Source organism: Rhopalosiphum maidis, chromosome 3, assembly GCF_003676215.2.
Source record: "Rhopalosiphum maidis isolate BTI-1 chromosome 3, ASM367621v3, whole genome shotgun sequence".
NCBI lineage: Eukaryota > Metazoa > Arthropoda > Insecta > Hemiptera > Aphididae > Rhopalosiphum > Rhopalosiphum maidis.
In genome coordinates this window covers 63,916,045-63,928,370 of record NC_040879.1, presented here as the reverse complement: position 1 = coordinate 63,928,370, position 12,326 = coordinate 63,916,045, and the positions used below count along the sequence as shown (strand labels likewise).

Below are 12,326 nucleotides of genomic sequence, written 5' to 3'. Positions count from 1 at the left end.
ATGACTCAACAAGTATGGACTCCGTATTTAATTAGATATTAAATACAGATAAGTAAAATTTCAATAAACATGCTTATGATCACTCTCATATGAATTTTCCATACCCATAGAACCGCATTCTTTGTATTTTCCATTTTTTTTTTTTATTTTAAACCACAAAAACTGACTCTAATAATACATTTATTTCTTACAAAATGAGTTAATTATGGGAGAAATACCCCTGAAATAGAATAATGAAAACCATAAATTAATTAAAAATCGATTTGTTCATCTCTTTGTAAATATTTCTTAACTTTAACTCATTTAAAATGTACAGTATTTTATACTTAGTGATTTATATAGCTAAAGACATTTGTTATTTTAATTTGTAATGTATTGTTATCATATTATTTACTAACTATGGACGTTTGTATTATTATCTCATTTATATAATCGAGCTCGGCTCATTCAAAATATAAGTAAATAATAATAATAATATCGATATTATATAATATTATGTTATCAGATTCCTAACCTATCCCACTGGTGGTTATGATATTTACATCGCTAATTATTTGACTGATTTATCGTATATATGTAAAACTTAAACTTAAAAAGGAAATTAACAAATTAAAATGTATTATTATTTTTTTTTTTTATTATTCATTTTTAAATTGAAAATCTACAATCTGTACAACATTTCTGTAAAATAAGCAGGTTTAATAAGCAGTGAATTCAATATAAACGGTGAATATTGTGAATAGAAAATTACTGAGTGGTAATATCCAAAAAAATATATTATTTAAAATTTTATTTGCCCTTTTTTCTGAATAATAGTTAATATTTTTCAGCTGGATGGTTTGATTGCTTTTAATTTAAAAATCATTTAAGTTTCAATTATTGTAATGGCTAGCTATTTTAAAAGTACTTTTTTGTTACTTATAATCTACATAAATAATAATTTTAGCCGAGATTAGAAAATAAAAGGAGAAAATATTTACGTATATTACATTATGTGGCTCAGTGAAATGTTAATAAACTTAAAAGATGCCCCCGGGTTGAGTCGCATAAATGTATTTATCTTTAAAAAATCCTTATTATTTGAAAAACGCGTTCTTCATACATCTTCTTCGTCGCTTATATTATGTTTCATATTATATTACGCTTATAATATTATTACAACGATTAGAATATTTTTGTACTTATCGAACGCAGTCTCCGCATTCTGTTCGACCGTGAAAAATCATCCCTATCGTACTTTTACATATACATTTCCCTTATTAAAACTCTGTTGGTGTTGGATTATTTTAATTTCTGTTAAAATCATACAGTGAATCACAACGGGCGTTTATTTTCTCCCTTGGTAATAATATTATTTCAAACTTTTATTTTTCCCTTCACTATAATCAAATATACATATTATACTAGATTAAAATAACGATATAAAACCGTTTATAATTATATAATTTTTTATTCCGATTATGAAATTTATTTTAAAATAATATATTTTGTTAATAAAAATTTTTTTTTATTACAATAACGTTACACTTTAACACTTGTTTTGTTGATCGATGATTGAATTAAAAAATAAATATTTGAACCAGTTTGAAAAGTATTAAGACGATTATTTTCATCGTTTTTTATTTCATTTAACTTTATTTTGTATTTAAATTGTATTACGCATTATTTCACAAGACAATCCAAATCATATAGTAATAAGCTACAACGAGTTCGCAGAATATTATGTTTATCTTAAACGTTCCTTTAAGTACAGAATTTTCAACTGATAATTCCTTAGACTCGTATTTGTTTTTTATTTTTTATATTTATTATTGAAAACGATAACTAATTATTTTATTTAATTCGTGTCAGTTTTTACGCATAAGCTATATAATATATTTATGTTATCCCATATAAGACGGATTATTGATAATGTGTTTTCGAGGTTTTTAAATCATAGAATAACCTGATGACGATGTTGAATTATAACTACCTACGCTATGTTACACTCAGCCTTTTGACGTAGAATTCTATACGTTATTTTCAGAACACACATAATAGTTCAATAGTTTTAGAGATTTTCGATTAGGATTTGGGATATAGTGAGTCAACGCGTACGCCTGTTTGAATTTCCTTGCCGCGTCAATCGTTCCGAAATCTTCTTTCGACCGTTTCGCTGTAGAAAATAAACAGACCACGAAAACGAAACGCGTATGTCGTTAATTATTTTAATCCAGATTTCGATTACTCACCGATATTTCCGCTGGCGATAATTGCGTGTAGCGTGCGTAAACGATAACGGAACGAAATCAAATCATCGGACCGACGACAATAGTCCGACAATGTGTTATATATAATATATAAATGGTCCGGGAATTAACGTTATCTCATCCGAGCTTATATCTACCGTTTTTGCGGTAAATAAGTTTCAGCGGTCACGATCGTATACGCAGTTTGGTCGTAGGCACAATATGTAGTGTATAAATAAAAACATTTCTGTCTCTCGCGTTTCGTCGATGACGCGGTCGTCGTCGAAAATCTATATTATATTATCATACTGTGTACATCATACGTATACGGTCCGTGCATATATCTAACCCACATACACGCGTACATATACATATATATTATATTTGCGTCTAAATCCCGAGCTGCCGTCTCGTGCGTAATGAAAAAAACATTTTACTGAGACCAAAAAAAAAAAAAAAATCCAGAAGATATATATTATACATATATATATATATATATATAGACATATATAAGTAAAAAATATACAAATAAAAGGTCGGAGGCGACGGTTGTGAACACGCCGAGTTTTAGTCCTGGGCCCGGAAGGAACGTGGTGGAGAAGTTACGGGAGGGAGCAGCGGAGGCTCATGAATTACTCAGGGCGTTACTCGTGGTCCAATGATTTTTTCCACCTCATTTCTCGGCGGTATCAGAGCAGCAGCAGTAGCAGCATTCCCGTGGCGAGGGAATAAAGCGGCCAGTGCTTCCGCCACCGCGAACCTCCACCGCTGTAGCCGTTGTCGGGTGTTTGCGTGTATATGTATATATATAATATATATACATCAAAACTCATGACTTTACCGTATACTATACCGAGTGTGTCACGATGACGACGATGGTGTATTGACTTTTCTAATAATACGCACCCCCACATTATCATCGCGTTGACCTCGACTTATTATATTATACGTATATATTGAGTGGGATCGAGAGGGTTGTTAATTATTTTTGAGTTTCAGCATTTTACAGAACGAGAAAAAAATAATGATTAAGTATCTAGACCAACGAAACAAACCAACGTGATTAAATTGTGGGTTTTGAAACGCTAACGTCCTAATCGAAAACCGTGACCCGAAGCTTTTACCCACCGGCTAAGGATTTACGCTACATTAATAATAGCAATAATTCTATGTGTATGTGTATGTGTGAGTGTACATTATAGTATGATCCAACGGCTTTTGTTTTAAGAAACGTGTTGTGGATATTATATCCGGATGATCGAAGTACGATAATAAACCGAGTTTTGAAAACCCCCATAATCCATTTTATATATTACGCGTATCTTTATAAATACTAGAAATGCCCTTAGACCATTTTTATGGTATATTTATTATATTTTTTTATACATCAAAGATGAAAAATAAATCCTACACTAACGCATTTATTTATTGATCGATTAAATTATTATTTAACATTGATATTATCTATGCGTATTTAGTCTAATTTAATTTTTATTTATCGATTGCAACTATATTTAGTCAAAAATGTTCACGATCTTTATGTTTTATTATTATTTTTTTTATCAATAAACGTATGTATATAGTGTATCCAAAGTAGCTTTCATTATAACCATGAGTTTTATTTTTAATAAAAAGTGTACACATTTATCCCATTTTTTCATTCACCTATTTCGAATACATAAAAACACAATGGTAGTAAAAATGTTTACATTTTATGTCTTTTTGTTTAGACCCTCGAGATAATAATACCTTGCCATTTAGAAAATAACACAATAGTAAACAAAATAACAGAAATGCATAAATAATTTGTTATTTTGTTCTTAATTACCGTTATTGTTCTAGTGGTGGTTTTGGACCTTCAGTATAAGATGTACATTTTTCAACCATACATATATATGATATAATAATAATATAATTTAATTTTTATTAAGTACAAAGTCGTTTTTAAATTACAAAAGGGAAACCGTTTAATTTAATTTAAAGAATAATATTATTGTACAGTTTATAGTTATAACTAATGTCTAATAGGTAGTATTGTAACAACCTGCCCAATATAGTTTTTTAGAAATTCGTCTCCACATTTATCCATGATGTATCGTAAGTAGGTATAAACAAGTACCTAGTATTGATGGGTTTTAAGGTAGTACTACCACTCTAAAAGAAAACAATTTTTTAGTTTCGACTGAATAGTCGTAAGTAATAATCTTTCTATACAAACCATATACCTTACACGTTTACATACTTGTACGGATGGGTATTAAAGACATAGTAATGTGGACGGGTTTATTTTGATGGGAATAATAATGGTTATAATCATTGTTATTTTTTTATTATTATTATCAAGGATAAAACGTATAGTGAATATTATATCATTATACATTATAATTAGGTAGTATACTTAACTATATAAACGGAAAACAATTTTGTAGATACTATTCTTGAGTAAATCGAACATGTAAAAAATGCAAAATATCCATATGCTATATAGTCATGGTACCGTGTAAATTATCAAATGAAACATACCAAATGTTCATCAATTTTAAAATACCTAAATCGTCAAAATCGAATAGAAATTAAATAGTGCTGTGGCGATAACCAATGATATATTTGATTGAACATGCCGATATTATATAGTTATGTGTACTAGTAATACATTTAAAATAAAAAAAAAAAAACTATGAAAAATAAGGTAACAAATTTATAATATTGTGTAATTATTGTTATTTAAAATGAATACTCAATATCACCTACATATTATATTTTATCTACTTCAAAAGGGTAAATTCAGATTTTTAAAACGTATCCTAGCCCTTTTAGGTGAATTGAGTATCTTAACGCATCAACTTAGCTCTTTTCTCACCTCTCTCATTCTATTTTTCTCTGTAATTCTCTAAATTCTCGGGAAATAATATAATAGATTTTTATGTTGTAAATAACAATTCATTTTACGTACAATATAGATCGTAAGTATAAGTGTTTAGCAGCGTATTCACTGTTCATAGTGTCATATCGTTATACAATAAACATATGTCACTTACCAGCTCTGACTTGAACGGTTCGGGAGACAATCGTTCCCGCGCGGCTGTGAGCCACGCATCTGTATGCGACAGAATGCACATCTGGCATGTACTGGTGTTCGGCAAACGGCAAAAATACCAGGGTGCCGTTGTCATCGACGTGCATTAGATCTCTGACGCCCCTAACCGTCGAACCATCGAGTACCGTTTGCCAACGGACCAGCGGCCTGGGCGTTCCCTCGGCAGCGCATTCCACCCGGGCCCCGGTGGCGTTCGAAAAGAAAACTGACACCGGTGGCTCGACGACGAAACGCGGCCCGTGCTCTTCGCCGCCGTATCCTAGAGCTGAAATGATAAAGATGATTGCAAAGTTAAAATTTTGTAGTGTCAAGATCTGTGTGTGTGTGTGTGTGTGGATCGTCTGTTCATGAACCAGCCGTGATCGGTTTTCATTTTTCGATAATATAATTTATGGTTTGCCCAATACACGATGACATAATATGCAATCGCCAATCGGTATATTTCGATAAATTCGGATCAAAGCACGAAAAAAACGGTTTAAGGATGTCAATTCTTCTAATAAAGTAATAAATATTCATTTTGTAAAAGGTTCAACAATTATAATGCTAACTATTTTTTATTTCGATGATTATTTGAAAAGTCCATTAGTCAGCAGATTATCATTCCATGTCAGTCTATTCCATTATTATCGTCAATGAATTTTAATAGCAACCCGTCGATTTTATATTGTCCAACAACTAGTTTAACCTTACGCATTACGCTAAAATTGGCTCACTTCATTACCAAAACGCGGATACATACCACCAAGTTCATAAATATATGCACAATCATGTAATACTGTTATCTTATTAAACTTTATCCAGCGGAATATACTATTAACTTAAGGAGATTGTATTTTTAAAAACTAATAATATTATATTTTGTCTTTCACAACAGTTAATTTATCAGTAAATTAAGTACGTGAAGTTAGATAATAATATCATTGCGAGTAGTCACGGTTATCGTCTTCTTGATGATCGTAAAACGAACGGTTTATCATAAAATATAATATTTATTCGATCGGCCATCATTATTTCAGTTTCAATCTAAATACACTCAATCGCGGATGGTTTAATATATTGCTTTGTTTATTTGTACGTAGCAGAGCAACACCTATATAGAAATATATATATTTGATCGAACTTTCTGCACGTTCAGTGTACAGTGACATTATTGCAAAATTTGGATGTTTTTTTTTTGAAAAAGGTATTATTTTCGTTAACGTCTGGAAATCAGTGAACCTTATAACAGACCTGTCTAATCTACTGAAATAAAATCGGTCGATAAGAGTGGAAAAATAATTAAAAATTAAAACTATATTATACTTGAACTAATTTTTGTAATTTTTTTGTTAGCCAAAAGTGTCGTGTACATAATATTATATACAAAATAATATAATAAATTAGAGTAATTGACCAGTTATTTTTTTGCTGAAACAAAATTTATTGTTTTCCCTTCTGTGGTTTTGAGTTAAATTCTATTCATAACAGTATAATTTAGTATTTTGTTCAATTGTTAAAAAAATTAATTAATTTGCTATATAATTAACTAAAACTGTTATATTAATGATGCCTAAAGAGATATCGTGTAGATAATATGTATATAGAGTTATACTTAAAATTGAATATATAAATAATAATATTATAAGCAAAATATTGAAATATTTAATATTACCATTATGTTTATCACATTTTTTTTTAAACAGTGACTATCCATTAAATTTTATTTTTTTGTTTGTTTTGGTACTAATTTTATTAATATAATATTCTGATTCTAGTTCTATTATTTTAAAAAGTATGAATTTATTATGAGTGAAGTGTCAGTGTTCTAGTAAAAATTTACTTGTATAAAACAGTTGTGGTTTTATTTTTAGTTTGTACTTTAGTAACTGTTTCATTAAAAATATCTCCGGTTTTTGTTTCAGTCGTTTGAAAATATTTACAATATTTTAAGGGTTTTTAAATACCATATATGGTTTTTTTAATTTTAATTCCAGTTGCTGGTATAAAAAAAAAAGGTAGACAATTGGATACCATTTCGCTATATATTAGATGTCAAGTAGGTCACTATTATTGGGGTGTTAAATTGAAATACAATGATATAATATAATGGTAAACAAAAAAGAAATGAAATATCGGATAGCGCGTGACAGCCTAGTCAGCCTGAATAACAATCTATACTTTTATTTATTTCTTTTTGACGATAGAATACCTTTATATAGCTATTTAAATTATTTATTTTACTTTTAATATAACGGTATAAAAAGGTTTATTTTTTTTTCCGAAAATATTTCATTTATTTTATAATTAATATTTAGTTATTATCATAATTTTTTGCGCCGACGATCCTGTAAGAAAATTTTTACCAAATACACGGTTCTCCGGAACCTCGTGCGTATCACTGTATCAGGAAGTAATTTATTTCATAAAAGTAAACTTATATATTTTTTACCACATTATATTATTAAAGTTTATAACTCAAAACGTAATAACATATTTCTATGAATACCGTAAAACAGTAAAAATATATTCATAGTATATACAGTGGAGTGCGTAGCATCCGTTTAACGAAACGCGATTGGGATGATGATAATAATATTTTTGTGTCGGCACAATAATAATTTCGGTGTGCTTTAAAACGCGTTTCGATCAATCGATTTGCACACTGCAACGCGTCACAAAAACACGCATACACTATAACCACGGTGAATTCACCAGTAAATGTTGTCGAATTCGATCAAACATTAACTGTACTGGGGGCGCTGGCTTGGGTCGTAGATTTTCGGAGCGTCAGACAAAACGCTAAAACGTTTTCGCCATAAACTCGTGGCGCACAATGACATCATAATAATATAGTGACTTGCGCGCAATTTTAATACACCCGCGAAGTGTTTCCGTCCACGTTTTTTTTTTTTTTTTTTTACAGGCGCCTTTGTGTTTTATGATAATGATGATAATAATAATAATAATAATATTACGTGTATAATGCGTATTATATTATTATTATTAGGTATATTATAATATAATATTATATTATAATGTGTTGGTCGTGTGGAAGAAACTCTTATACCTATACATTTTATGTACATTATTATACGACGGTATACTTTATCGTTATTATTTTGCGCGCATATATATATATATATATATATATTTATACGCGTGTGTGTATATAAAGTTAGTGTATATTTTGGACGTGAAATGGTATACCTATTGTTTTTTTTCTCCCTCGCCACCGTCGTTTTGTTCGCAGACAATATGCCGACGGCCCATCATAAATTTAAAACTACTTCTTTAAAACTATGAGCTATTGTCGTAGTTTAAACGTTTTAATACTGTAATTAATGAGTCTTGTGTCATGTACGTATAATACGAGTGTTGGCGAACTCCCCTCCCCCCGCCTTTGAACCATATCCAAGTATCAAGATCGTAGTAAGCGAGATAATATATTATGTAAGTACCATCTCATATATTATTATATTATTATTATTACAATACGTTTTTGTAAAGTGACGATAATAGTTATACTATTTTAATTTAGTAATGTAACATTACTATCGCGTTTTTTATATGTGTGAATCAGACGACATCGGACGATATCAGTGAGGAATAGAAGGACAGTAAATGGTGGATTGAACGAGACATATTAGGCGTTTGAAAACAGTTGGGAAATCGGGAAAACGTGCGCAATACGCATATAATTTAATGCCAATTTATTTTGTTGTAACTAAGTGGATATAAAATATAAGTCTACGTGAGCTGATATTGGTAGACAGTAGTAATTTAATTGTGTTTTATAGCATTTTCTTTGAATAGCATGTAGCTTATAATTTTTTGTGTCGTTATTTTTTGTTTGTTTTACTTGCTTTAAAAATATTCATAATTGGACTGCTATGTTATTAGAATAATGCTATATTAGGAGAGACAAAAATAATATTATGATTATTAAATATTACTATATTGTTTTTATTCTAATCTATAGTGGTTTTGGAATTTCTAAAATGTTTATTCTAATTGTTGTAATTGTTGTATGATAAGACAGTTGTTGTTATTGTTATTAATACTTGACCACTGAGACATTCGAATAAGACAGTTATAATTAGTGTAAGTCGTGTAAAAAAATTGTTTAGAACCGGTTAAAATGTAATTTAATTACCCTTGAAATGATGTAAGCAGTATAAAATTATATATTTTAACATTTTGTTAATATACAAAATGTTAGAACGCGATCCCAAAAAATATATTTCAAAATTTAAAATGCGTAACAAAAAGCATTCCATGGCTGTAGTATTAAATATAGTTGTCATGGACAGTTTCAGTCGTTTGTGATAGAGTTATGTTCAAAATAAATATAGTAGGTACTCACAATACGTATAATCCTTAAGGATTAAGGAGTAAACAATTAGTTGATTTTTAAACAAAAAAAAATCGATTTATGTACTACGTACTAGATTATTATTATATATATTTGTATGTTCAAAAACAATACTCGTTAGGACTTTCTGATTTTAATCAATTTTTTCATGTTAATATCGTGTGTGAGTGTTAGTCACATTTCATGCGATATACTCTCTATCTATACATTCGTATATAAATACAAATGTACTTTGATTACTTTTCAACGGTACCTACTTGTATTATATTATTATGCCACAAATGACTACGCTGCGTATACTCAGTCTGCATCCCCATTTCGTTATAGCCTACAGGTCCCTTTTTCCTGTATACAACATATATTCATGTGTGTACATATATATACACTTCACTATAGTTTCTGAAATCCTAGTCTTTTTACATTTTATCGCATCACTCTTCATTACATCCAACGCAATCCTATTGATTCATTTCAAAGCCTGACTCCCACTTTCGTCGACATTCGCGATGTACGCGCCTGTCCTTAACTATTGGATTATTTTTTGTATCCAATGCGATTCAAACCCGGTCTAAATACAAAAGTTAACTTTATTTTCACTGTGGTAATCTCGTGATGCATGTACGATTAGAAAGTTCATTTTTATTAAGTTGTTATTATGTATTTGAAATATTTAGATTTTATTTTAACATTGTTTAGATAATTTTTATCACTAAAATAAATTTAATAACTAATATATTTCAATAGTATTACCTAATTATATATACAATATTATGGTTTAGATTGCATCGTGTTATTAAATATTTAAAAAAAATTACTCACGGTGCATTTTAAGTACCAGTAAACTAATATGATTGCACGTTAATAAGAACGGCAATAATATGTATAATTACAATATTACTACATTTATATTCTATATGATGGATTTATAACAGTAATACCACGTATACTTAATGTGTGCATACGTTGTATATTCTAACAAAAATTAAAAGGTATACACATTAACCAATGTAAGTACCTGTTTATTATTTTTAAATTAAGAGTTTCCTGAATATAAAATATATGTTAATCCGCATCATAATGGATTTGAGCACTCAAATTTATGTTTAAAATTATATTTCAGTGTTTAAATATCTGAATACAATATCTACATTCCAAAACCCAAAATCTAAATGATTAAAAATATCAAAAAATAAAAATAAAAATATTTATTAAAACATATTTCAGTTTTCGACGTCTAATGAAGTTATAAAAATATATTATTATGCTGGTAGTATAATTTATTTATGTTTTTATAATAAATAATTTTAGCATTATTTGGAGGTTGAAAAAAAAGAAACAAATCACCAGTTACGTTTGGCGAATAATGTGGTGGCAAAGTGGAATCTAAGGCGAGATGACTCACTTGGGGGATTTGAAAAATTTGTTTTAAGTTTTAAGGTATTTAATTTCAAAATTGCATTGCATTATTATTGTTGCGGAAATAATATGACGGTTTGGATTTATTTCATTCGCTCCGGTATGTTTACGGCAGAATTATTTTTATATTACTTTTAGTAGATATATAGTTTCCATAATATTTTATTTGCAAAAAAAACTTTTTTTTTTCAAACACAATTAAATTTAAAATTGATTTTAGTGAATACATTAAACACGTTATTTTTATCTAACTTATAAACCAATGTTAATATATTGCTTAGGCTCATTAAATATTTGAAATATGATTAGTATGACACACAAAAATAAAAATCTTTTTTAGATTCTGATGTGAGCTTAACCAATCTTGTAAAATTACAGATGTATAATACGTCATTTTACCAGTCATCACATTTTAATAAATTATATAGTTCAATACTATACACTTAAAAACAATATAACGCAGGTGGTAATGAACTGTATTATTTTATTATTATTTTATATATTAATTAAGTCAATATATGTATGTACATGTTATATGTGTCGTGTTCAAATGTGTTAGTCTTAACATAGGTAATAGTATTTAGAGCATATAAAATATAATTTAGGAAATCTTATTTATATTAGTCTGATGACTAAGTTTTTGATACAAGTTAAGTGGGAAAATAACCAACCAAATATTTCTTACTGGGTTAGATTAAGTATAAGTAACGACAGTCACTTGATATAATTATGTGAAAGAACAAGAGAATATGTTGCAAATGTTTATTTATATACTTTGATAATTATTAAAGTTATCAGAATTTGTAAAAAATAACACAGCAAGGAAATACTTTGGAGATAACTCGTTACATATATTTTAAGTTCAGATACAGATACGTTTATGCAAAAATAAATAAAATAACTTAATTTGTCTTTGAAAAAAAAAAAGAAAAAAATGATATAGTTATATAATGTAATGTACACAATGATTATTGGCTGTAAAGAATATATGGTTTAAAAGTTTGTTCATTATTTATAATATTTTTTTTTTTTTGTTAATGTAAATAATTATTATAACAATAAATTACGTATGAATCTTGAGACGCAAAGTTGTTTTTTTTTTGTTTAATTAAGTAGAAACGCATTGGAATGTAAAATTTAAATTGTAAGAAATTAATAAATATATTTTGTCAATGCCCCGGTAACGTTAATGTAGCTAAGGAAAGTGGTAACTCGATTGCTATTGTTTTTA

The 12,326-nt window shown here is 28.5% G+C and overlaps 1 protein-coding gene across 1 annotated transcript in view; it reads right to left on the bottom strand.

Annotated features, from left to right (window-relative positions):
* LOC113556480 (Down syndrome cell adhesion molecule-like protein Dscam2) overlaps positions 1-12,326 on the bottom strand; it is a 273,062-nt gene that overhangs the window by 177,507 nt on the left and 83,229 nt on the right. Inside the window, exon 3 of the mRNA XM_026961446.1 lies at positions 5,267-5,590. Coding sequence (XP_026817247.1) covers positions 5,267-5,590 — 324 coding nt within the window. The remainder of the gene's footprint in view (positions 1-5,266; positions 5,591-12,326) is intronic.